Source organism: Callorhinchus milii, unplaced genomic scaffold (genome assembly GCF_018977255.1).
Source record: "Callorhinchus milii isolate IMCB2004 unplaced genomic scaffold, IMCB_Cmil_1.0 Scaffold10, whole genome shotgun sequence".
Lineage (NCBI taxonomy): Eukaryota > Metazoa > Chordata > Chondrichthyes > Chimaeriformes > Callorhinchidae > Callorhinchus > Callorhinchus milii.
In genome coordinates this window covers 12,203,326-12,228,979 of record NW_024704751.1, presented here as the reverse complement: position 1 = coordinate 12,228,979, position 25,654 = coordinate 12,203,326, and the positions used below count along the sequence as shown (strand labels likewise).

Below are 25,654 nucleotides of genomic sequence, written 5' to 3'. Positions count from 1 at the left end.
ATAATAATGAACTGACATCGTGCTTTTTTTTTAAAAAAACTTACACTGAATATACAGACCGTTAAAAATAAACACTCCATTAAAAATTAGTCCTAACGTTAACTTAGGGCACAACTGCCTCATCGAATAATGGTGCTTTTTTTTTGTAGGTGGGGGGGGAGAGAGTGGAGGGGGAGGTTGAGGGAGTAATGTTTGTGGGAGACGCATCTTGATAATCTAGTGATAATCTTCTACGTAATAAATCAGACGTGGATCCAATGGCGATGACAAACTCAGACGTTCGCTTTGTTTCACTGGTATTGATGCTTCTGTGCATTCATTGGCGCTGTTAATTTCTCCTGAATGAAAGCACAGCTTCTGAGACGCCGCCCGGTGTGCAGGGCGCTATGTAAAGGGAGTTGTCGTTGTTGTTGTCGTCGCGTATGCTTCACAGACTGAAGTCTCTCTTCGTTCCACCGGGCCTTAACTTGGCACCCAGTTTTTACAGACATTGTACAGAAACGACCGCTTCCCTTTTTTCTTTGGGTGGTAGGAGGCTGTGGTGAAAAGGAGAGCAGGTCAAAGCAACTGCAATCACACGGCTGCACAAACCAAACACGGTTGTGGCAAAGTTACCTGAGCTGAGTGCAGCCCGGAGAGCGTGGCCTACGTTTTCAATCCCATTTGAAATTTTATACACCTCTACGAGGTCCTCTCAAGACAAAAGAGCCCTAGTTTGTCTACTCTTTGCTCGTAGCTCAGTTATCTAACACTGTGGGGGGAAATCATCCTTGTTTCTCTTCTCTGTACTGTCTCTCAGGCCTGGGCAAACCCCCTTTATGTTACTGTGACCAAAAACTGTGTGCCATGTTTATTCCAGGCGAGGAAAACAATGGTAAGAGAAGACAAAGACCTGATCAAGACAGGGGAATGGAAAAACTAATGGAATCAGCTGAAGAAACAGGCAAAAAATAATAATGATAATGTGGTCTCTCAATCCACGACTGTTTGCGGGGACGCTGCTGTGCGCAATTGGCTGCCGCGTTTCGCCCACAAATCTCCGGTCAATTCACTTTACAGTCTATCCTGTGAAGCGCTTTGAGACGTCGTCTCGAAGACGTGATCAGGCGCTGTATCAAATGCCAGGTTTATTATTACTATTATTATTTGTCTCCGCATTCCTGAAGTTCTTGGGCAATTGGTAAGAAACAGCCATGTTTGCCCCAGTACAAAATTATACAACTGAATTTCATATAAATAAAACTTAAAATAAAACAAGGTTTACTCCTTGTTGCAAATACCAATAACAGGTGGGAAAGCTTAAAATTTGCCTGGGAGCAGAACACATTCCTCCCTCGCCCGTCACAGTAAGCTACCAGCTTTCAACGTGCAGTTTAAAAATAGACCGTATTCTATCTTCAGTTTCAGTTCCAGGTATCCACTTTTATACTTAAAAATGTGACATGATTTTAAAGGGATTAACACGGTTTGTGCTTAACACCCGAACAATAGGATATAGATTTATTTGCAACCTGTGTTTTGCTGTCTGAATTGGCCTTGGAGTATTTTTCCAGCTACGAGAGATTTTTACATTACTGGGTTTAGGGTTCCCCAGTGCCCCTGTCTATGTTCAAAGGAATTGAGTCCAAAAGTAATATTACATTTACATAAAGCCTCAGAGCACATTTAGAATAACAATAATAATCCTTGCATTTGACACAGCGCCTTATCGCATCTTCGAGATGTCTCAAAGCGCTTCACGTAAAGTGAAGTGACTGTATAATTTATGGGCGAAAGGTGAGTGAATCATTTTTTTTAAAGGGATTATTATTCCCGGAAAGCGATCCGCCAGTCGACTAACAATCAGGTTCCTATTTACCCCAAGGTAAACAGAGTGTGGAGTAAGAAAACTTGCCTAATGTTCCGCCCTGCTGGGAATCGAACCCAGCTCCTCTCGCTTGCGAGGTGAGTGCTCTAACCACAAAGCTACAGGACTCCACATTTGGAATAAGGTTCGCTGTTCTGGTCACCATAGTCCAGAAAAGATATTGGAGCAATTGAAGGCAGATTTAATAGGATGTTACCAGATATGAGTGGTTACAGCTAGCAAGAAAGATTGAGGGTGAGAACTTTTCTCTCTGGAGATAAGATGATTGAGAGGGGACCTGATAGAGGTGGTTAAAATCATGAAAGAATTCTATAAGGTGAATACAAATGGGATGTTTTGCCTTGTTCACGAATCCATAGCAAAAGGGGGACTTAAATGTAAGATAGGCACTCATAGAAGCAAGAAGGGAGTTTAGGGAGAACTTAATTATTCAGAAGTTGAAGAGAATGTGGGAGAGTCACTGCCGGGAGCTGTGCTTGAGGCAGAAAGCAACAACATATTTTGGAAGAAACCTGATGTGTGCTTGAAGAAGAAGGGAGCAGAGGCGCGTGGGAGACCAGAGAAAGGAGAAGAAGGATTGGAGGCTGATGTGAAGTATAAACGGCAGTGTGGATTAGCTGGGGCTGGAAATATTCCACGCAATTCTAGACATCGCTCGCGCAAGCCGAAATGCATATGCTTCGCCCACAAAATATTACAGTCAATTAATTCACTTTACGCTGCATTCTGTCAAGCGCTTTGAGACGTCTCGAAGACGTGATAAGGCGCTGTATCAAAAAATGCAAGGATTGTTATTATTGCGTCCCGAAGTCGCTATTTGCAATTGTAAACCTGTGTCCTCTTGTTCTACTCTCCAGGTGCACTCCAGAATGAGTATCCTGCGGCTTACGTTTCCAATCCCATTGAACACGATAACTCCCCCTCTAAGGTCCTCTCTGAGATGTCTATATTCCAGACTCAATAGCCCTAGCTTGTCAAATCGTTGCTCACAGCTCGTTCGTTCCTCTAACATTGGGGCCCCTCCTAGTTGCTCGGCTCGAGGCCTAGGAGTGCCCCCTTTACGTTGTGGCGACTTGACTGTCACCACAAAACGCATCTCCAAAGGAGGTGTTGGGATGTCCTCCTGCCCTGAAAGGCGCTACAAACAATGTCACTTGTTGTTGCTGCTGTTGGGTTAGATCATACCTGGCCCAGGAAAGTCATTGCAAGGAGGTCCAACCGATCTGGCCGTGTTGGAGACAAACACGGCGCTGGATATGTACCGTTTGGGAGGCCCCACGTAATCAACGATGTTATAATATCCCGGCCCCAGGGGAGGGGTGTAGCGGAACACCGGGGCTGGAGGAGCAGCGATAGACGATGTCTGCCTTTTCCTGGAACACGCAAGGTGACAACGATATCAAATCTAACATGAAACGTTATATAGAAAACGTGTAGAGATAGGGTAACGGATGGGGGGGCGGAGTGGGACTAGTTGGCAGCTCTTTTCATAGAGCTGGCACAGGCACGATGGGCCAAATGGCCTCCTTCCGTGCTGTAAGTCTGTGATCCCTTAACCATGGGACACGAAAGCGAAGAATTTTACTTCATTCGCCGTGACCCCTGTCATTTTAGGATTGTTGTGAATTATTAATCCAGTCAACACTCCAGTCAGGCCCTTAGATGTAATTCATCCAGCAAGCTGATTTTTTTTTCATCGTCAAATCCCACAGCCAAGATAAGTCTCACGCGAATCGTTAATCCAGTGACGAGCAAAAGGGGATTGGCTTTAAGCGTTGGGAGATGCTGTCCAGCGTAAAAGACGCGAAATAAAGGCAAGTTGCTGTTGCGGTCGTAGCCTTTACGTACCCAGTTGTTGCGACCTTTAGCAGCATGCTGATCGGGGATTTGGGTTCTCGTGGATCATAGGCTGCTGGGCCTGGGGTCATCGTTGGGTCTGCAACCATCTTACGGATTGTCTTGGATTTAAAAGATGAGACGATGGCCTTCGATGATTGTTTTGTCAAAGAATGGTCCACCAAATAGTGACCTAAAATGCGGCAGGGAATCGAAGCGAGATGTTTCTTAGTTAGTTAATTGGTTGTTTGGTTTGTTGGTTGGTTGTTTCGTTAGTTAGTTAGTTAGTTAGTTAGTTAGTTAGTTAGTTAGTTAGTTAGTTAGTTAGTTAGCTAGCTAGCTAGTTAGCTAGCTAGTTAGCTTCCCCCCTGCCCTCCATCCTCCCCCATCCCTTGCGGTGTCCTCCCAATGTGAAAGACACAATACAGATGTAATTTGGTTGTTGTTGTTAGTGGCGAGGCCCAACTTACACAGATATATCAGGGTATTTAGTCCTTGTTTTTGCCCTTAGATAATTATAAGAAATCAGTCTTGTTACACACACAAACCGCTGCCCAAACTCTCATGCCCCCATCCAAAGAAATGTTTTCAGAAGCAAACACAGCGACATTTAAAATGAGCTTGATCAAACTCGTTGTAGGATTGAACATTTGACCCTCACATAAAACCTGGGGCAGGAGGGTAGGAGGGTGACCGAAGGTGCGGTCAAAGAGGCAGGGCTTGAGATGGGCCTTGAAGGAGGCAAAGGAGGGAGGGAGCGAGGCGGAGGGACTGTGGGATGGAGTTCCAAAGGGCGGCAAGCAGAGAGGCCGCCATTGGTGGGGACATCCAAATGTTGCGTTCAACACAGCAGTCTCGTCAATGCATGTACACAAATCTCTCATCGCGAGCTAATTGGCTGCGTTCATGGACTTACAAGGAGATGGTGCCATCACCAGCCCGGACAGAGACAAGCCTCTCTGCGTTTTGGATAAGAACGCAGGTTGAGCGGCGAGATTGTTACTTTTTCCCAACGGAGCCTTCGAAATCTGGGAGAGCACAAGTCAACAATTAGGCTGAATTTGTTCTGTTTACACATTGCCAGTAGCTTTACATTTTGCACCCACTATTGAATAGCGCAGCAATTCAAGGGGACTGATAAGAGCTTTCTTATCAATTAAATGGAGGACAGTTCAGTTGCAATTGTTTTTGGAAGCCAATGCAAGTTGTTATTGTTGTTGTAACAGGGCAGGGCTCAGGAATCTCTCTTCTTTGACTGATCTGTGGAGTCCTGTAGCTCAGCGGTTAGAGCACTCGCCTGACCAGCGAGAGGACCTCGGTTCGATTGTCGGGGAAGGGCGAAACGTTGGGCAAGTTTCCTTACTCCACACGCCACTGTAGGAATCTGGATGTTAGTCGATTGGCGGTGATAATTCCTTCAAAAAAAATAATAATTTGGACACTTAATCCACAAAGCTTTGTAGGACACTGCTTTGCTGCCGCACTTTGCCCACATAATATCAACATATTCACTTTACAGTGTATCCTATGAAGGGCTTTGAGACGACTTGAAGATATGATGAGGCAAGGGTTATCATTATTACTCACATCATATTGGTTGGGTGCAGGTGTTGTGGGAGGAGGCACTGCCATTGCAATTGGTTTCTCAAACATGCTGCTGTGTCCATGGTTGAAGTCCTTCCTCGATATTAATGAGGATGGGATGGTGTAACGGTTTGCTGCTGGGAAGTGGGCGAATTTATTTATTGGTCGATAGGACATCTGAAGACAAAGGAACAAATCTTATTGTAAAAGAAATAAAGAGATCAATGGGGGGACAACACAGGATACCTGTAGACAGACAGTCACGCTCTAGGTTTACGTTCATCATAATAATCCCTTCAAAAATACAGTAAAATGTAAAAAATAATAATTTTAGCGCTCAATCCACGACTGTTTGTGGGAGGGACACTGCTGTGAGCAATTGGATACCACAAAATACAAAGATATTCACTTTACAGTATATTCTGCATTTTTATATTTATATTTTATATTTAAGTATACAATTCAAATGACAGCTTCAGTGTGAGAACGTCTAAGAACTTACTTTGGATGCCAGCCCTCCTGTCCCCCTTTTGGAGAAGGATGGTTTGAGGGTTTCTATCGGACCATGAATAACGTTGTAGGAACCTGGCCCTGGGATTTCAATCTGTGGAAGATAATCAGAGTCACAAGGCTGGTGGGAATCCAGAACAAGGGGGGCAGAGACTTAAAGCTAGAGCGAGGCCACTTAGGAGTGAAACGCTGGGCAAGTTTCCTTACTCCACTCGCCTCTGTTTCCCTAGTACAAAGTCGGAACCCGGTTGTTGGTCGATTGGTGGATCGCTTTTCCTGGGGTAATAATTCCTTCAAAAAATGAAATACTACTAATACGGTCACTCAATTCATGGCTGTTTGTGGGACGCTGCTGTGCGCAATTGGCTGCCGAGTTTCACCCACAAAACATACAATCAATTCACTTTGCAGTATATGTTAAGACGCTTTGAGACGTCTCGAAGACGTGATAAGGGCTACGTCAAAACCAAGTGCAAGGATTATCACTATTCCAGGTATTTATGCTTTACATAAAGATGTCCGTGAGTTTTGTGCTATTCATTCGGTTTCTCAGGTTTCAATGCCTGTCAGAATGGTGTCTTTTCCCCTTCCTATTGAATCTGTTTATTTTTGTTTCGAGAAAAGTGGCTCATAAAGTTTTTCAATAACTTTATCGCTTCCAATACCCTTTGTGCTGTTAGTGAATTCTTGAAACCTCAGCTGTCATTACCGACGGAGAGAAAGCATTGATGTGTGGTAAAAGATCACATTCCTGGAATGAACTCGGCAGCCACACCTCCTGTAATAGTTACTTTACTATCTATCAGTCTGCTAATGGCCAGTGTCCCAGGCTTTATGCTGGAATGTAACCTCTCAACCAGATCACATCTCCTATTTGAAAATAAAAAAAAACGTGGGAAAATTCATTCTCGCCTTCCTGCAAAGAGAAGCAGTTGAATGATGACAGAAATGTTCCAGATATCGGCAACAGATGTTATGAAGGGCAACATTTTTTTTTACCGATGGGACCTTAGCCCAGTAACATTCCAAAGTTTACCCAGCAGTTAAGCAGGAACCCGGCTGTTAGTCGCTTCTCCGGGGCTAATAATCCCTTCAAGTAATCAATTAAAATAAAATAATAACAATTTGGTCACTCAATCGTCCCCGATTGTTTGTGGGGAGGCTGCTGTGTGCAATCGGCTGCCGCATTTCGCCCACAAAATACACGGACGATTCACTTTACAGTATATTCTGTGAAGTCTTTTGAGACGTCTCGAAGACGTGATAAGGCGCTGCAACAAATGCAGGGATTATTATTATTTGTATGTGAATCTGTTTAAAAGAAACACAGCGCAAATGCTGATTTGCAATGCGACTCAATATTAGGTTAAACTTGCTTAAACTCGTGAATGTCAAATCTTGTCTTCTCTCCAATTTCCAATGCAAAGACAATCTACTGAATTGAGTTATTAGTACAAATCACTTGGATACTGTCATGAGGTATTGCCCCTTGAATGTTGATGCTTTATTGAAATAGGCTCCTCAGTTCGCTCCACCTGTGGTAGATTTCACCACCTTGTGGCTCATCCAAGAACTGATGACATCTATCCCCATCTGCATTGACATTAAAAGCAAAATACTGCAGATGCTGGAAATCTGAAATAAAGACAGAAGTGCCCGGGAACACTCAGCAGGTCAGGCAGCATCTACGGAGAGAGGAAAGTGAGTCAACGTTTCCGGTCGATGACCTTTCGTCAGAAAGTGTCCTGCTCTGACCTACTGAATGATCCCAGCGACTTCTGTTTTTATTTGTGCTTATTTCTGTGAATCATTTGGAACCAAAGCGTTCGGCAGAAGTATGTGTTGAAGGTGTCTAGATTGATTGCAAGTGTAATGCGAATATATCGGTTACATTTCGATACCAAGGGCTGCCTTTTCTCTGGTCTTAATCAAATAAAATCCATATTTAAATTGTTCGGTGAACGCTACAAGAATTTGCTCACCTGCTTCATGTAATTATCAAACCTTTTGGCTTGAGAACCAAACCCTCTCTTCTCCGAGTTGTCGATCACCACTGTTTGATACTTGGTAGGGATTGAAGAGACGGTCGTCATCTTAGAGGTGCCCGATTCTACGACAAAAGCAGAGAAGTCAATAAATAAGACAAAACAAAATATACAGTCAATTCATTTTACAGTGTATCCTGTGAAGCACTTTGAGACGTCTCGAAGACATGATAAGGCACTATATCAAATGCAAGGATTATTATTATTATTATTATTATTATTATTATTATATCCCACCCAAGGGCATCATCTGCAATTTTCACACATTGAGTCTGTGATGTTAAGGATGGCTTTCGGTGGCCGATCAGTTGAGGATCTCACATTGACGGTGACACAGAAACAGGCTGTGACCGATGATCTCGAACTCTGTCGACGTGGGATTCGCAATTTTTCCAAATTTTCACGAAACTGCAAGTCACAATTAACGCATTCTGCACCCGTGGCTGAGCTTTCAGATTCTACAGCCTGACCCTTTGGAATTCCCTTCCTCCCTCCTTCCCTCCCTCCCTCCGCACCTCCGTCACCTCTCCACCCATCTTCAAATCCCGCTTTGAAACTTATCTCTTCGACCACAATTATGGTCACCTCCCTTTTCCATCCCCCTACTCCCCACCCCCACCCCGCTCGGCATCTGACCCAGTCAATGTAAAGCACTCAGTGATGTTATCCTACGTGAAGGGTGTTACATAAATGCAAGGAGCTTGTTGTTGTTGATGTTGTTGTTAAAACTATAGCTCTTTTACAGTGCTTTTGGTCAACGTTCATCAAATCTCTCTGTTATTCCTGCTTCAGGCTCCCTCCCCGTCATCTCTGTGAAGTGCTGCAAAATGTTCACCCTACGTGAAAGCCCACATTGTCGTCGTTCATGCTGTTGCTCTATCAAAATCATGTACAAACGACGTCTAGCTTGCTCACAGTCAGTCAGTCAGATGCGCAATGGGCCAATTAGAACGACAAAAACATTACATTCCTATCACTGAGCTGGAATTTTGCTCTTTCCGGAGTGAAAAACATGGGCATTTCAAGCAAGAAACATTCTTAATTCTTAAGCTGCTTACCAATGGAGTAGATCCTTTTACCTGCAAAGAAAACACAAGACGGTAAATATTAACGGCGCAGATGAATATCAAATTCACATTTCACAAGACGATTAGGAAGAAAAGGAAGAAGGAGAACAGCAGCTCCCTGATAACATGAAACCGTTCGGCGTAATGAGCCAAGAAAAAGGTGAACTCTGATGGCAACGATGGTCTACTTACTTTTATAGGATGCTCTCAATTTGAAGCGTCCAGTATCTTTGCTACAGTTTTTTGGTTGAATGGGTGTTGCAGGCTGGTATCCAGTGGGAGTAACAGGATGCATGTCTTACAGTTGTGGGCATCCTGTTTGCATGCAAACAAGATACAGGTAGAACGGTTCAGTTGGTCTCCGCCACTCGCTATCTGTTTGAAACGAATAAGATTTAATAAGCTTCCAGTTGAAATAGGCATTAAGGCAATGCTCCCATCAATTCCTCTGCAGGATGGTATGGAGAGATCAAACCAAACACTGAACAATACTGGAAATCTTTAAATCAAATCATATTTGTTTCACCAAAACCCGTAAAGACGCACAATGTCAATCCAAATCTGAATTATTGCTTCAGTTAAGATTTACCTGCAGCGTGTTAGTTAGAGCACTCGCCTCGCAAGCGAGAGGACCCAGTTCAATTCCCGGGCAGAGCTAAACCTTAGGCAAGTTTCCTTACTCCACACGTTTCTGTTTCCGTAGTAGTAAGTAGGAACCCAGTTGTTAGTCGATTGGTAGATGGCTTTCAGGGGGTAATAATCCCTTGTTTTAAAAAAAAGTGGTCACATAATCCACGACTGTTTGTGGGGACGCTGCTGTGCGCAATTGGCTGCCGCGTTTCGCCCACAAAATATACAGTCAATTCACTTTACAGTTTATTCTGTGAAGCGCTTTGAGACGTCCTGAAAATGTGATCAGGCGCTATATCAAATGCAAGGCTTATTATTCTTACATATTAATTTATCGTACAATTTGATACAAATGCCCCAACCCCAGCTACGAAGAAATCAAAGCCAGCAACGATAGCTCTCAATACAATATCTCCGACTTAATGACTTTACTACACAAGAGTTAATTGCATAAAAGCCCAATCATCCTGATCTTTAATGAGTACCAGATGTGATTATTGTTCTCAGAGGATGCAATGTTCCTTTCATTCCAACATATTTTATTGTTTGGTGTTTGTCAATCTCAGGTAGTTTAAGACATGAATGACTTTCTTCTCATTTTACGATCCAAACCCGTTGCTTTTAGCGCTTTAAAGGGGGAAATGAAAAGCCAGGCAATTTGCCAATGACGGAATCATCTCAGCCAAAAGGAGTTTCACGTTGGCAAGTGATGTCGCTGTTTCGTTTTACTTAATTTCTGGCCAGCCGGGCGGGTGTCTGACACACGCAGAAACCCATCACCCTTGCTTAAGGGTCTCCAAACCCAACTGAGAATTCCCCGCAGCGCGTCTACACGTGGAAATCCCAGAGAGAGATCGTTGGAATGGAATGTGCTCTCTCTCTCTCTCTCTCTCTCCCTGGAGGAACGTATCCTGCGTACCTAATTCCAGAAGCTACTGGTGGAAAAATACATGCAAGAATTGACAAACCACAAGAGGGAGCAACGCACCAGGTCTGATGTTAGGATTATGACCATTCATTGTTACCTACATTCTTAGCCTCCTGAATGAGGACTCTTTCTAAGATTTCTGACCGCGGTGAGTAACCGAGAAGAAGCCTGTGTGCATGTTCAATCTTTTGATAGCAATTGGCCCAGGATTTTAAAGATTTTTCGTTGTGAAGTCCTGGGCGTTGTGTTTGAAGCACTCGGGTGTGTGAGAGCAGGAGATCTCGGAGAGCACTGAGCAGTGCTTTCTGACGAGGGGAATGGGAATTGTGCCAGTCACAAAGAGTGGGACTTGGAGCAAGCCAAAGTTTAAAATAAACAAGCAAAGCCGGCAGACACAGGAAACAAAAGCGTTGAGTGTGACTGAGAAGAGAGAGAGAGAGAGAGACAGTCAGCCGGGAACTTTCATCAGTTGGAAGAGCAAGGAAAGGGAGATGAGGCCTAAAGGCCTAAAGCCTGGTTCAGTGTTGTCATGCTATGGCAAGACACAGCACAAAGGCTGAGCAGCTGAAGAAAACGGACGTTGTCGGCTGTTTGCGAAAAAAAAACAAAGCCACAAAACCGCCGGAATGAAAAGGATTTGGAGAAGAACAAAACAAATAGAAAGACAAATTAAGCTCAATATTTCTCTTGCATTGATCTCGCTGCTGCTCAGATTGCATTTTGACACTTGTTTTTCTTTCTTTCTCTCTCTCCCCGGAAGAAGTTCAAGACAGCACTTTGAACAACTGAGTAAAAGTGGAAGGTGACAATAGGAAAAAGTGGGTGTCGCAGGGAAAAAAAAATGACGAGGGGGGAAAAAATACTACGGCGCATTTAGCCATAATAATGGTGGAAAATCTATTTGGGTAGACAATTGAGAAACTGGGTATAAGTTGACAGTGTGGTGCATCGATCTTCCTGGTAACTCCAACTCTGCATGTGATTTAATATAAATAATAAAATATTAATAAAAATAAGAAGGATCTCTACTCTCTAAGTGAGATTGTGCTAATAATTATTGCTTATAAGCAGAAAAATGCTGCAAGATATGTGATACAAAGGTAGAAAATCTGCTTCTTACTGTCTCTATAACTATAGCTATGTGATTGATGAGTGACACTGCAGGATGGAAGCCTCGTAACTTAGTGGTTAGAGCACTCGCCTCGCAAGCGAGAGGCCCTGGGTTTGATTCCCGGCAGCGAGAAACGTTGGTCAAGTTTCCTGATTCCACACGCCTCTGTTTACCCATCAGGAAGTAGGAACCCGGTTGTTAGTCAATTGGCGGATTGCTTTTCTGGGGGTTATAATCCCTTCAAAACGGAACGAACAAATAAATAAGTAAGAAAAATAATAATATTTTGGTCACTCAATCCATGCACGACTGTTTGTGGGGACGCTGCTTACGCAATCGGCTGCCAAGTTTCGCCCACAAAATCTACAGTCAATTCACTTTGCAGTAAATTCCGTGAAGCGCTTTGAGACGTCTCGAAGACATGATAAGGCGCTGTATCAAATGCAAGGTTCATCATTATTATTATTATTATTATTATCCTGCTGTCTTACTCTTTGCAGTGTAGGGCAGATAGAGTAATACGTTACTGAGTAGAAACAAGGCTTGGCTTGAATGGTAGAGAAGATGAGCTACAGATTTGTGAATAGTCAGCCGCTGGTGAGGGAGTCGAGTGAGGAGGGCATTGCAATTGTCAAGTCTGGATGTAATGAACAAGAGTTCAAGCAGCTCAAGGGAAGAGATAGCAGCGGAGGCGGGCAATGTTGTAGAGGATATACTATAAATTGGATTGATTGTGCATTTTGTGGGCAAAGTGCGGCAGCCAGTGGCACACAGCAGTGTCCTACAGACAGTGGGGGATTGAATGAATTGCATTTTTTTTAAAAATGATAAGATGCTTCGTGTAAAATCGTCGCCATCCAAATTGAAACGTAGTCAGTGCGTTTGATTGGCAAATTTTCTTTTTTTTCCCCCTGAAAAAAATACTGGGGTCAAACTGGTGACAGTTGCTCTTACCTGTCTCTCCTTCTCTCCCTCCCTCCCTCCCTCCTTCTCTCCCCCTCTCCCTCCCTCCCTCCTTCTCTCCCTCTCTCCCTCCCTCCTCTCTCCCTCCCTCCTCCTTCCCTCCCTCCTTCTCTCCCTCTCTCCCTCCCTCCTCTCTCCCTCCCTCCCTCCCTCCTCCTCCCTCCCTCCTTCTCCCTCCCTCTCTCTCTCCCTTCCTCCCTCCCTTCTTCTCTCCCTCCCTCCATCTCTCCCTCCCTCCATCTCTCCCTCCCTCCCTCCCTCCTCCCTCCATCCATCTCTCCCTCCCTCCCTCTCCCTTCCTCCCTCCCTCCATGTCTCCCTCTCTCCCTCCCTCTCTCCCTTCTTCCTCCCTCCCTCCTCCTCCTCCCTCCCTCCCTCCCTCCCTCTCCCCCCCCCCTCTCCCCCCCCCACTCTCACCTGCTTGTCCCAAGGATCCACTTCATTCCACGGGCAACACAGTTGTTTACACCGGTCGCCAGGGCAACGGCCCAGCCGTTGACCGACGGGTCCGCCGGCCAATCACGGAGCGCTTCCGCGCTGCGTTGACGCCGGCTGCGCCAATCGGTGAGCGCGGAGGGCGGGGCTTGTAGCTGGCCCGCCCACCCACTCTCACCACGTGTGTGTTGTGTGCGTTGTGTGTACAATCTCATGGCAATTGATTTAAAGGTCCCACGAATGAGGTCAAAGAGCAAATGAGAGCTCATGGATGAGGACTGAAGGCAGTTGCTGTCCCTGGAATGTTATTTGTATTTTTTGTGACCTGACCTGCGAGCGGGAGGGCATTTGGTTGAAGTTTTCTGTGTTTCTCGGGGTATATATCGGATGTATAACCGTACAATCATAGCATTATACAGCTCAGGAGGAGGCCATTGGGCCCATTGGGTCTGCGCCGGCTCTTTGGAAAGAGCTACCCAAGTCAATCCTGTTCCCACCCTCTCTCTCTTTCTCTCTCCCCCCGTAGCCCTGCAAACTTGTTCTCCCCAATAATAATAATAATAATCCTTGCATTTGATATAGCGCTTTTCACGTCGGGAGGACATCCCAAAGCGCTTCACAGAAAACACTGTAAAGTGAATTGACTGTATATTTGTGGGCGAACGCAGCAGCCAATTGCGCACAGCAATGTCCCACAAACAGTCGTAGATTGAAAATGACCAATTTATTATTGTTTTTGGTTTTGGAGGATTATTATTAGGCTCTGTGTGGAGTAAGGAAACTTGCCCGAGGTTTCGCCCTCTGCCTGGAAATGAACTCAGGTCTCTCACTTGCAAAGCGAGTGCTCTAACCACTGAGCTACAGGACTCCACAACAGTTTTCCTGTTGGGTCTAATTTAATGTGTGGCTCTGATGGTAATAACCCTTTGAGGCACTCATTGACTTGCTGAGGCGGGACTCACATGAGTGATGTGTCAGTCACACATTGGGGGAAACTTTAAAAAGACTGAGTGCCTCTGTGCTGCTCAGTACATAGAGATTAGTGCTCTGGTTAGTGTTGTTTTAAGTTGCTAACCTTTTACTCAATTGTAAAATGTTGCTCTCCCAAACCGTCGTGTCTCAGCATAACTCTGCAAGTTCTCTCTCGGAAGATAAAGAAAACAGGGTAAAGGTGGATTTTCCCAATAAGTCTATGTAATGTATAATAATAATCCTTGCATTTGAAATACTGTCTTATGTTGTTGAGATGTCTCCAAAGTGCTTCACAGAGTATACTGTAAAGTGTGTATTTTGTGTGTGAAACTATGAAAATTGCAACGAAGCAATGCAACTGGGCATCTGCTTATTTTAAAGAAAACAAAGAGTTGATCAGTGTGTGTTTGCAATGGGAAATGTAATTTAGTTGTATTTACTTTTTTAAAAAAAGTTTGTTTTTCAGCCCCCAGCTATGAATGTGACTCAGGCTCTGCTGTCCAAAACAGCTCGCAAACTTCAAGGAGCTGTAAGTTGTAATAATAATTCTTGCATTTGTTATAGTGTCTTATGTCATTGAGACTAAACTAATAATAACTCTACGATCTGGCTTAACTCATCACTGCTACTTAAGTTATCTTGCTGTCAATGTCCTGGCTGTGGTTATTTAGTTTTTAATTTTTTTTTATCTATTTATACATCTGCTTGACTTGCCACTTTGGATAACTCGTTGCTGAACTCCTTTTCCCTTGGAGTGACCAGTCATCAGGAGTTTACTTGACCCATTAAGTTCCAGCAGAAGCCTAATGGGCCTAATGGGCTGCCACTGTCTGATAGTGAATTGTTAAGGTATTAATTGATCAGCTGCAACCAGTTGGAGACGATGGGAACAGCAAACAATCCCTTGTGTGGAGTTGCCTTTGGTGGCCTGACTTGTCCATTGCATTGTAGCCTTCAGAAACCTTCTCAGAATTGATTGCAAAATCAGGGCAGTGAGGCCAACAGTTTCAGTTCTTATAATAATAATAATCCTTGCATTTGATATAGCGCTTTTCACATCTTCTCGATGTCTTAAAGCGCTTCACAGGATATACTGTAAAGTGAATTGACTGTATATTTGTGGGCAAAATGCGGCAGCCGATTGCGCACAGCAGCGTCCCCACAAACAGTCGTGGATTGAAATGACCAATTTATTATTTTTTTTTGAGGGATTATTATCAGGCATGTGGAGTAAGCAAACTTGCCCAAGGTTTCACCCTGTCGGGAATCGAACCCAGATCTCTCGCTTGCAAAACGAGTGCTCTAACCATTGAGCTACAGAACTTCTTATGATGCTCTCCGGCCTCTTGCTATCTACTATTATATAGTGCGTTCTGTATTTTCTGTGTGTGTGTGTTTTAAGCGCTCTGGAACCCTACCCTGCGTGAGTCGCGTTATGTAAATAAATGCGTAGTTGTTGTGTTCCAAATTCTTTTGAACATTGAGGATTTGCCACGCGAGTTTTGACTGCGAGAGCGAAAGAGAAACCAAGTCTTGGTGTGTGCGTTTCCTTGTTCTTATTTGCCGAATAAACCATTCAGTAAAAGTTTGATAAAACCTGGTGTTTTATTGCAGGCCAGCCTGGAAGGTCAACGGGAAGGGGCAAACGTGCAGGATGAGCCTCTTCTCCGGGAAAACCCCCATCGGTTTGTGGTCTTCCCAATCCAGTACCACGATATCTGGCAGATGTACAAGAAGGCGGAGGCATCGTTCTGGACAGCTGAGGAGGTAACTGCTGATAGACAAAGAATTGGTGGAGTTGATGTTCCGGGTCTGCAGGTCAGAGATGGTTCGGGATTTAGGTTTAACAGCTAGCGTGTTCTTATGTTGACGGACGAATCCTCTTATCAATGTCTGACCATGTATCTTGCTCTCAGAACCAGTAGTTGTCCATTGGAAGCTTGAAGATTTATAGTTCCTTTAGCCGTACCCTCCTCATGACCTTGGACCTATTGTCCAGTTAATCATTTCGTTTCCTCCATAAAGCAATTCAGGCCAGTTGGTCTTTGTGGAGTCCTGTTGTTTTACAACCATTCCCTTGTTTGAAAGTTCCTGTCCTCAAGGTAGGAACCTGTTTCTTGGCACATCCAAGAAGTAAAAGTGTGAATAGCTGAAGACTATCTATTCATCTTTGGTCTTTGTTTTGTGATCTGACCTTTCGTGACAATGGTTAGTGATGTGTGTCCAAACTGGGAAGGAGGATGTTGACAACGTTCAAACACTTCATGCTGAGCTGTTTGCTGCTTGGGACATCCTCCCAACGTGAAAGGCGCTATACAAATGTAATTTTGTTGTTGTTGCTGATCAGGAAACCCAGAGAGTTTTAGATACCTGTCGTCCACTGCAATTTGGCTGCTACATTTCGCCCACAAAATGCACAGTCAATTCACTTTACAGTAGAATAATAAATAATTATAATCCTTGCAATTGATACAGCGCCTGATCACGTCTTCGAGACGTCTCAAAGCGCTTCACAGGATATACTGTGAAGCGAATTGACTGTAGGTTGTGTGGGCGAAATGCGGCAGTATATTCTGGGAAGCGCTATGCCCCATCTTGAAGACGGGACAAGGCACTATATCAAATTCAAGGCTGATTATTATGATATCACTGGTGCGCTGGCTGTTTTCTAATCTGTAAGGAATCGCTCGTCATACAAGGTGTGTTTATGCTGCTTCATGCGGTTAGAAACGCACAAGGTAAGTGGTGTTTACTTCACTAAGGCTTCCAAAAATAGAATTTCTCATTGCTTTGTTTTTCCTCCCTAGGTAGACTTGTCAAAGGATTTGGTGCACTGGGAATCCCTAAAAAAGGATGAAAAACACTTCATTTCGTACGTCCTGGCATTCTTTGCTGCCAGCGATGGAATCGTCAACGAGAACCTGGTATGCTCTTGATGGATCTTCAAATCAATCATTCTGTCTAACTTCCCCCATTTCTGCCCTCCTCACCTCCTGATTCCAGCCCTCAGCTCGGGTCCAAACTCCTGACTGTCCAGCACCTTGGGACGTCCTCACAACATGAAAGGTGCTGTTAAAATGTAAAGTGTTGTTGTTATTCCCACACTACTGCCTCTATCGTTGGTTTAAACATGAAAAACAGTGAACAGTAGTAGTTTTAATGGAAGCCAAAATAAGATTAGGCTCCAGAAGTGAAGTGCTTGTCTAATATTCGGATGCATGTCATTGAGCACATTCATATGTAGCAAGGGTTATTAACTCTGTGGGGAAAAAAACAGAGTACTTGTAAAGTGAACTAAATTGGTCAACGTAATATTGGAATATTTTGTCCTTGAATTGTTGTGATTCCAACGTTTTTTATTCGCCCACAGAATAGACAATTCACTTTAGAGTATATTCTGTGAAGTGCTTTTTTGGGCGTCTCGAAGATGCGATAAGGCACTATATCAAATGCAAGGATTATTACAGCAACAAAATTACATTTGTATAGTGCCTTTCACATCGAGAGGACGTCCCAAGGTGCGGGGATAATACTATTATTATTATCATCATCATTATTATAAGATATTATATATGCACACATCAAGATCATATGACTGTCCTGTTCTCTTCAGGTGGAACGTTTCAGTCAGGAGGTGCAAGTGACGGAAGCCCGTTGCTTTTATGGTTTCCAGATTGCCATGGAGAACATTCATTCAGAAATGTACAGTCTCCTTATCGACACCTACATCAAGGATCCCATTGAGAGGTGAATACGCCCAGGGTGGATGACTGAATTGTGTGTGAGAGAGAGAGAGAGCGAGAGAGACTGGTTCATTAACGCAGCCCAAATCTTGAGTGTTGCAAAATTGTTAGTTGTCAGTGAGATCTGTTCCATTACTGTCTAGGTGAAGTTGATCTAACTGAGTGAGTGTTACCTTTCAGGGAATTCTTGTTTAACGCCATTGAAACCATGCCATGTGTTAAACAGAAGGCTGTCTGGGCTTTGGCTTGGATCGGTGACCGAGAATCCGCCTTCGGTGAGTGCTTTACCTTCTCGCAGTTTACAGACTCTAAAAAGCTCTCTGGCTTCAAACGTGCACAGGTTATAAAAGCGAGCCTGTTATACTTGTAAGATCAAGGACGTGGATGTGTCCCAGTGTTCCATTAATCAAGCTTTATCCTAGAGGAAATGAAACCGCATTAAAAGCTAATCCTTTTAATTTGTCTCATTGGTGCAATAAAGCTGGGGTTCTCTGTGTGGGGTGGAGGAGGTGGGGGTGGGGGCACCTGCACAAGTGCGTTCTGCCTCTAAAGGTTTCTTTTCCCAAAACTCTGGAACTCTATCCCTCCATCTTGCCCTTTCTTTCCCCATCTTCAGGTCGCGCCTGAAGACCTTCGTCTTCGGCCGCGCCTATGGTCACCTCCCCCCCCCCCCCCCCCGGCTCAGCGTTGTGCTCTGGGACGCTATCCTGTGTGAGGGGCAAGTTGTTTGTTGTTGTTGTTCGGTTGAGAGAACGTTTGCTCAAGTGAAATGCATGGATTGCGTGACTTGTTTTCAGGAAATGATGAGTCTTGAGGTGCCTGCCAATTTTGCAGCTCAAATAATGAGAAATATTAATTTTGTTACTTTATCCCCCTCTCTCGCTCACGCCCAGGAGACCGACTGGTAGCTTTTGCTGCTGTTGAGGGGATATTTTTCTCAGGATCATTCGCTGCCATTTTTTGGCTGAAGAAACGAGGGCTAATGCCAGGCCTTACCTTTTCCAATGAGCTGATCAGCAGGGATGAAGTAAGTGCAGGAAAATCTCCTGGCGTTGATGCTGTCTGGACTCTGGAGTTAGCTTGGAGTTAGTTCTGGATTCTCCCGCCCACCAGAAGAAATAGTTTCTCTTAAAAGTTGGATGATCGAGTATAATACTTCACTGAATCTGAAGCACAGAGGCTCATGTGCAGTGAGATACTTGGTTCCAGCAACAAACTGGTGATGGGGCTAAATAACTTGGTGCACCTGCTGTGAAGAAGTTGTCAAGTGAATTGCTTTTCACTGTTCCTAATGAGTTCAACTTGAAAGGATGCGTTTTTGTCCAATTTAAATGCATTGACTTGTGCAACGGAGGGGATGTTCAGTGCAGTTTTAAAGTAATGCAATGTATCCTAGCTTATAGGAGAGTCAATCGGATATTTGCTGTAGTTCTGTGCTTGCAACATCTCAAGTAGTGTATATTAACAGGCAGGACTGTTGATTTGCGGTTGGGATAATCTTGAACATTGATCAATGTCCGTCTCACTTCATCCCGGCCACAAAACCGCCCTGTGACGAGGAGAAGGTCCATTTTCATTAGACAAAAGTTAAACATGAAACTTTTTGTTTGTGTGTTTGTTTAACTTGTTTGATTTGAAATCCTGGTACGAATCTCACTCTGGTGTTTCCACTCCCAGGGTCTGCATTGTGACTTTGCCTGTCTTCTATTCAAACACTTGGTTCACAAGCCTTCGGAACAGAGAGTTGGAGCAATTATCACCGAAGCTGTGAGGATTGAACAGGTAAAGGCCCATTGGCGTAATGTGTTTAAGATCTCTGTGCTTTATGGCAATATACACAGTCATCTTGAAATGAAGCTATAGGATGTAGCATCTTAGTTTATTTAGGCCATGTTCAACCTTCGCCTGTTGAATGTCTTTTTCACAGGAGTTCCTGACTGAGTCTCTGCCTGTGGACATGATTGGCATGAACTGCACCCTAATGAAGCAGTACATTGAGTTTGTGGCTGACAGACTGCTGCTAGAGTTGGGTTTCAGTAAGGTTGGTATTTCCTCATGTCCTAGTCTGACAGTGGATTGTCCTCTTAACGAAACAGATACCATCTTGATAGCCAATTGTCCTCCCTCACCTCCTTCAAGGCCCGTCTCAAGACCCTCCTCTTCGACCGCGCCTTCGGTCACCCTTCTACCCCCACCCTCCCCGCCCTCCACCCCTCCTGATCCCAACCTCCAGCTCGGGTCCAAATCCCTGGATGACTGTCCAGTGCCTTGGCACTTCCTCCCCTGTGTAAATGTAATGTGTTGTTGTTGGCGATTGCATTTTCAACATTTTCAAGCACTTTTACCTGGTCACTGAGACAGGAGGCCTTATTTTGGTTTAGAAAAAGGAATCTCGTCGTGGGAGAGGGTAACAGAAGGAATGTGCGGGCAGTTTTCTCTGAATTCTTTGCTACAAGATTGGTTTGGATGAAGAAGGCCATTTAGTCCATTTTGATCTCATCGCTCTAGAATGCCCACCCTGTGCTATACCTATTATTATTTTCACTTCAGATATTTGGAGCAGAAAATCCTTTTGACTTCATGGAGAACATTTCTCTGGAAGGGAAAACCAACTTCTTTGAGAAGCGAGTTGCTGAGTATCAGAGGATGGGGGTAATGTGCAAAGCAGAAGAAAACAGCTTCAGATTGGATGCTGATTTTTAAAGGTTGCACGGTTATCAAATGGAAAGTTTTTTTAAAAATGATGTAACACTGCCCAAAATAAGCTAAACCCAGAGATTTTCTTGTTTGCTTACTTGAAAGTCAAACATCCTCCGTTAAATCAGTAAAGCTGCTCACAAATGCACAGTATTGCACAAGTTCTCTACCAGAGAGATGATGTCTTTGATCTTTAAATGTTTTTAAAGGGAGAGAGAGAGAAATGACGCAAAACCGCAAAATATTTATTGGCAATTTCCATTTAACCCAGGATTGGTCATGAATTGTATTTTTATATTCATAGCCCAAATTTAAACCTATGAATTACTTGTTAATTTTTTTTCCAATAGTATTGTTCTATTGTGTAGCTTCTCTGTCGTATATTACATAGGAAAAACAGTACTTTTCTGCGTCCATGTTCCATTGGGGAGGGAGAATCAACCAATTGTGGGAACCACCTGCATACAAATTCAGTGGTCTCCACCTAATGCGCCTGACAATCTGGTGCTGACGAATTGTTAGCCCCAGAATGCAGTTTGTGTGTGCAATTCAATTTAAGCTCTTTCCTCCCCCTCTCCCATCACCCTATACATGGATTGCAGTGAGATGCTCCAGGTACAAACCCAGCACAGCTGTGCCTACTATAATTGACAGATTGAGTAAAAGTGCAGGTAATGGATTTCTACAGGTCACGTTTCCAAAGAGACCTCCGCACTGCTAGGCCAGGATTCGAGTATGTTCTTCCAATTCTTAACGCAATAGGATGTGAGGGTGAGTGAATGTTTAATGATTCTGTTATTTGTTCACTTTCCCCCCACAAATATATTCTTTGTTGTTTGGCGGAAACCTGTTCTGTAGTTTTTAGTGTGATGAGAGATTAGGTTCTTTGACTAGCTTAGTGCTGGAATAAGTCTGCCTTTACTTAGAGTCAACTTCTAACAGTAGCTATTTAAAAGTTTAGATCTTTGTAGAGTTTTAGGAAAGCTCTGCCTAGTTTTGATGCATTATTTGGGTAACTTTTTAATCAACGGAATCATTGTTATTTGTATTTATTTACCAATAAAATAAAGGATGAATCATACATTGTCCTAATTCTCAAATACTAACTATTTACAGAGTTCCAGCACTGTTGTCTTTCGACATCCCTTTGTATTTTAAGTTGTCCTATTACCTTTCAAAATTTAACGAGGATTTTTGTAGGGGTAAACATTCCTTGAGCTGGGGGGCNTTTTTTTTTTCTCTCTCTGTCTCCTAGCCTTTGTTCCTTTTTTATTTTTGGAGTCCTGAAGGGTATTGGTTAAAGCACTCGCCTCGCAAGCGAGAGGACCTGGATTTGATTCCCGGGCAGGACGAAACATTAGGCAAGTTTACTAACTCCACACGCTCCTATTTAGCTAGCAGTAAGTAGGAACCCTTTTGTTAGTTGATTAATCCCTTAAAAAAATAATTTGGTCATTCAATCCACGATTCTTTGTGGGATGCTGCTGTGCGCAACTGGCTGCCACGTTTCTCCCACAAAATATACAGTCAATTCACTTTACATCATATTCTGTGAAGTGCTCTCAGAAGTGATAAGGCGCTATATCAAGTGCAAGGCTTATTATTATTATTATTATGGAGTCACAGCTCAGTCTACTGAGATGATTGATTGGTCCTGTCTTCGCACTGCAGAGTTAATTTTTCATCAGCAATTTAAGGCCTTTAAGCAGAGGACATAATTAAGCTCCCGTCGAGATTGAGAAAAATTGTTTGTGATATTTTTCAGTATAGATGTGCAGTGATTTCCATATATATTGCAATCTGAAGCTGTTGTGATGGTGCTGCCCGCTTTATCTTTCTCGTTGACATATGAGTCATTTAGAGAGCATTTCATTGATTTTTTTTATATATATATAAATGGGTTTCTATTCTAAAATCAGCAGTGCAGATATGATTGTCTTGACAAGGTCCCTCGCATCCATTTCCTGAGATATAACTGATAATTTAGTGAGTGTTGTAGCTGGAGAAAATAACTTTTTGGGATACAGGGAAATCTCAGTTTGGTTTGGATATTCTTAAGCACAGTGATCGGTTTCCACGTGTGTCAGACACCTGACTGACCAAATAAAACAAAAAAAATCTATAAATCCCACCTTAAAATCTACCTCTTTGAGCGAATATTGCAACACGTCCCCAGTACTTCAAGTGTGAGCCTAAACTATGAGTTCAAAGTCCCGACTTGGGGGCTACAATCTTTTGGCTCCCGGGTGAGTGTGCTACCAACTGAGCCAGGATAACACCTCTCTGTATTATCTCATCCTTTTCATTTGTTTTCCCCACCCCAAGGTCCCCCCGCTGCTTCTAATCTCTTACAGATCCTCAATCCCCTGCCTTGCTCACTTTCAATCTCTGGATTTATTGCTTCATCGGATTCATTTCATCCCCTCACAGTTCAAATAACCATTTGGATGAGCCTTAAAATTGTTTGATTCTTCACAGACTTTTTACTGCTCAGCAGTGAGTCACTTTACAAGATATTGTCCAGCGCTTATGAAAGGGATTGATTTTTTTCTTTTTTTTCGCAGTCTATTATTTCCTATTTCCTCTGTGTGGGGGGAGCTGGGTGGGGGTGGGAAGCTGCTGTGACAGATCCGATGTCAGTGAGCTGATGAAAATTGTAGCTGAAGTATTTTGTGATATGATTCTACAGAAATGGTGTACAAGGGAGGTCAAGTAAGCCATTTGCTTATTCCAGGATTACATTGGAAGCAAATCCCTGAGTGGTTTTACCCTGTGATTCAATATCCACTACTCCAAATAAGACCCTTAACTTGGACCCTAAATCGCATTAGGGTGAGGGTGTGTATATGAGCGTCTGAAATGTCAGTTTGCATAATTTATAACCAATTTTTAGCCCAGTTGCTGATGCTGTGACTGCAAACTGTCACTCAACATCGGAAGGGAAAGATTTGTTGATTGAATAACTGTTCCAATAAGGAACTTGAGAGATTAAGGGATAACCTTAACCATATTGTAGGTTTAGAGCCTTAGAGGTCGTCTAAGCATTCTTAAATTGGGAACGATCCAACCCCTGGAGTGGCTGAGCAAATTGAAGTGAGACTCACAGACCCCAGTCCCTCTTAAAGAAAGATTGCAAATTTATGATTTATTTGTTTATTGCCCTGTGTCTGACACGTGCGGAATCTCATCACCGTGCTTGAGAGTATCCAGTCCTCAAATAGAGTTCCATCTACACGTGGACATTGCTGTGTAGATTACAGTTCACTTGCCTTGCTGGTTGTCGGGAGTTGCTATTTGTGATTCTTGTTCTACCACATCTTTGAACTACTGTACAGAACTACAGTATATCCTGTGAAGCGCTTTGAGACATCTCAAAGGTGCAGTAACAAATGCCAGGAGTATTATTATTATTGCTGGGTATTTTTGATTCACAGCGATGTGTTTTAGTAACTTCAATATCAATGCTGTTCACACGCACTCGCAGTGTTTTCTCTAGAATGTGTTTCAAACAGCGTCTTGTAGCTGTACTGATGTGTTCCTTATTAATAATTCAATGCTCAAACCGTGCCAAAACCGTGGAGAGCTCCCAATGCATCAGTGAGTTTGAAAATGTCAATACTGTTCACAAACATTCCCACAACTTGATTCCTCTTGACCAACACTCCTGAAACTAAGCACCCAACAAACCTGATTTATCCCAATTTTCAGGACTGAAGTTAGCGCAGATATCCTGCGACATTGGCTGTGCGTCACGATCAAATGTATTTGCTTTGTGTGAAGCGCTTTGAGATGCTTTGATGTGATAAGTACAATGTTTTGATTGATTCCAATTCCTTTCGATGTGCCAGGAAATCTGGGCTGAGCGAATCATACAGAGAGAATGAATCACGACAACTCCTGTTTTTGCTTTGTTTTTCGATGAAGAATTGCAACCAAAAGATAACCCTCATCTCCCTCTTTCGATTCTTGTTGTTTGCCCCCAAATTGCTAAAATTAGAAACCTCCCTCCACTCAGCAAGCTCCGGCCTGCTCCATGTCCCCCACCCCACCATCGATGATCGGGCCTCCAGCCCATCTGCCCTCATCCTTTGGATCACTATCCCACAGTCCTTTTACCATGCCCCCTTCCTTGCCTCTTCGACTGCCCCTTCGATCACCCTCCTACCCCTACCCTCCCTGCCCTCCATCCCTTCTGATCCTAACCCACTGTTCAGATCCAAATCCCTCGCGCCTTGGGATGTCCTCCCGACGTGAAAGGTGCTGCGTAAATATCATCTGTCGTTGTTGAAAGTCTAGCTTCTTCTTTAATGCCTCTTCACTATCTGATTGAACCACCGCTTTGAGCAGCAAATGTATTATCAAATATATGTGCTGGGATTTCCAGCTCTCGTGTCAGCTGTTCCTCGCCTCTCTGTTTGTTAAATATTGCATTCTTGTAAATTGCTTAACAGATTTTCACCAAATTCTGTTTCTTTATCTTGAGAATGCGATGATAATGAGTTCTTTTGATCAACCTTGGGTATAATTGGTATGTGCCAGCTGTTCCTCTAGCACCAGCTGTTCACATCAACAGCAGATTCTGTCTGCATTACTTCCACTTAATTGGCCTTTTAATGTAAATTCAGTGCTTTGAAAGGTATTTGTCTGTGGTTATCCCATAGTATGTGCTGGAAGGAGCATTATTATTAATGGCTGTAAAGTGGATAAATAATACTTTACAGATGTTTTCGTGCTCCACCCAAAACCGTAGAACCAGAGGACACGGCCTGCGATTGAACGCGGGTAAATCATTGGAACAATTCTGTGGAAACACAACTTTAGCGAACGAGGAGTAAACCTTTGTTGTATACCTGAAATTGCTGACTGTCTGGGGGGAGGGTTTAAGGTTCAAGTAATTTGATTTGCGATAAGGTTTCAATGATTTCAACATCAGTCACTATAGCATTGCTGTGCTATTACTGAGCGCTGGCAATCTCTCCGTGTGCTATTTTGAGTAGATCTTGTAGCTGTAGCCAGTTGTCTTCTCGTTAATAATTGAATGACCAAATAATAACATGATTGCAAACAACTCCCAATGCGTACGTCAGTGAGTTTGAATAGGTCACAGAATGAGCTACAACCTGCCATGACGGACAAATTGAAATATATTCTCTCAGGCTGCTGGGGACGCTGGGGGAGAGCCCTGGGGGCAAGACCCACAATTTACTTTCACAAACTTATCCAGGGAAACACCAGCCAGCCTTCAGACCCTCAAAACTGCTGCAGC

General features: G+C 43.5%; 2 protein-coding genes across 5 annotated transcripts; one reads left to right on the top strand and one right to left on the bottom strand.

Moving 5' to 3' along the window:
- Positions 1-23: 23 nt before the first annotated feature.
- On the bottom strand, positions 24-9,285 carry stpg1 (sperm-tail PG-rich repeat containing 1). Its single transcript, XM_007904227.2, has 9 exons — positions 9,102-9,285; positions 8,901-8,921; positions 7,780-7,907; positions 5,790-5,891; positions 5,291-5,464; positions 4,620-4,731; positions 3,716-3,896; positions 3,053-3,240; positions 24-536 (listed from the first exon to the last, which is right to left on the bottom strand). The coding sequence occupies exons 1-9, from the start codon at positions 9,202-9,204 to the stop codon at positions 463-465; spliced, it is 1,083 nt and encodes a 360-aa protein (XP_007902418.2). The 5' UTR covers positions 9,205-9,285; the 3' UTR covers positions 24-462.
- Positions 9,286-10,516: 1,231 nt separating this feature from the next.
- rrm2 (ribonucleotide reductase M2 polypeptide) lies at positions 10,517-21,457 on the top strand. Of its 4 annotated transcripts, XM_007904232.2 has the most exons (11): positions 10,517-10,615; positions 11,228-11,285; positions 14,415-14,477; positions 15,563-15,715; positions 16,756-16,872; positions 17,562-17,695; positions 17,872-17,966; positions 18,585-18,718; positions 19,369-19,473; positions 19,619-19,732; positions 20,242-21,457. In XM_007904232.2, the coding sequence occupies exons 3-11, from the start codon at positions 14,424-14,426 to the stop codon at positions 20,392-20,394; spliced, it is 1,059 nt and encodes a 352-aa protein (XP_007902423.1). In that variant the 5' UTR covers positions 10,517-10,615; positions 11,228-11,285; positions 14,415-14,423; the 3' UTR covers positions 20,395-21,457. The 4 variants fall into 4 exon arrangements, with proteins under 4 accessions (XP_007902423.1, XP_007902424.1, XP_042194807.1 ...); XM_007904233.2 differs by lacking the exon at positions 11,228-11,285; XM_042338873.1 differs by lacking the exon at positions 11,228-11,285 and having other exon boundaries at positions 10,604-10,615; positions 14,403-14,477.
- Positions 21,458-25,654: the final 4,197 nt, after the last annotated feature.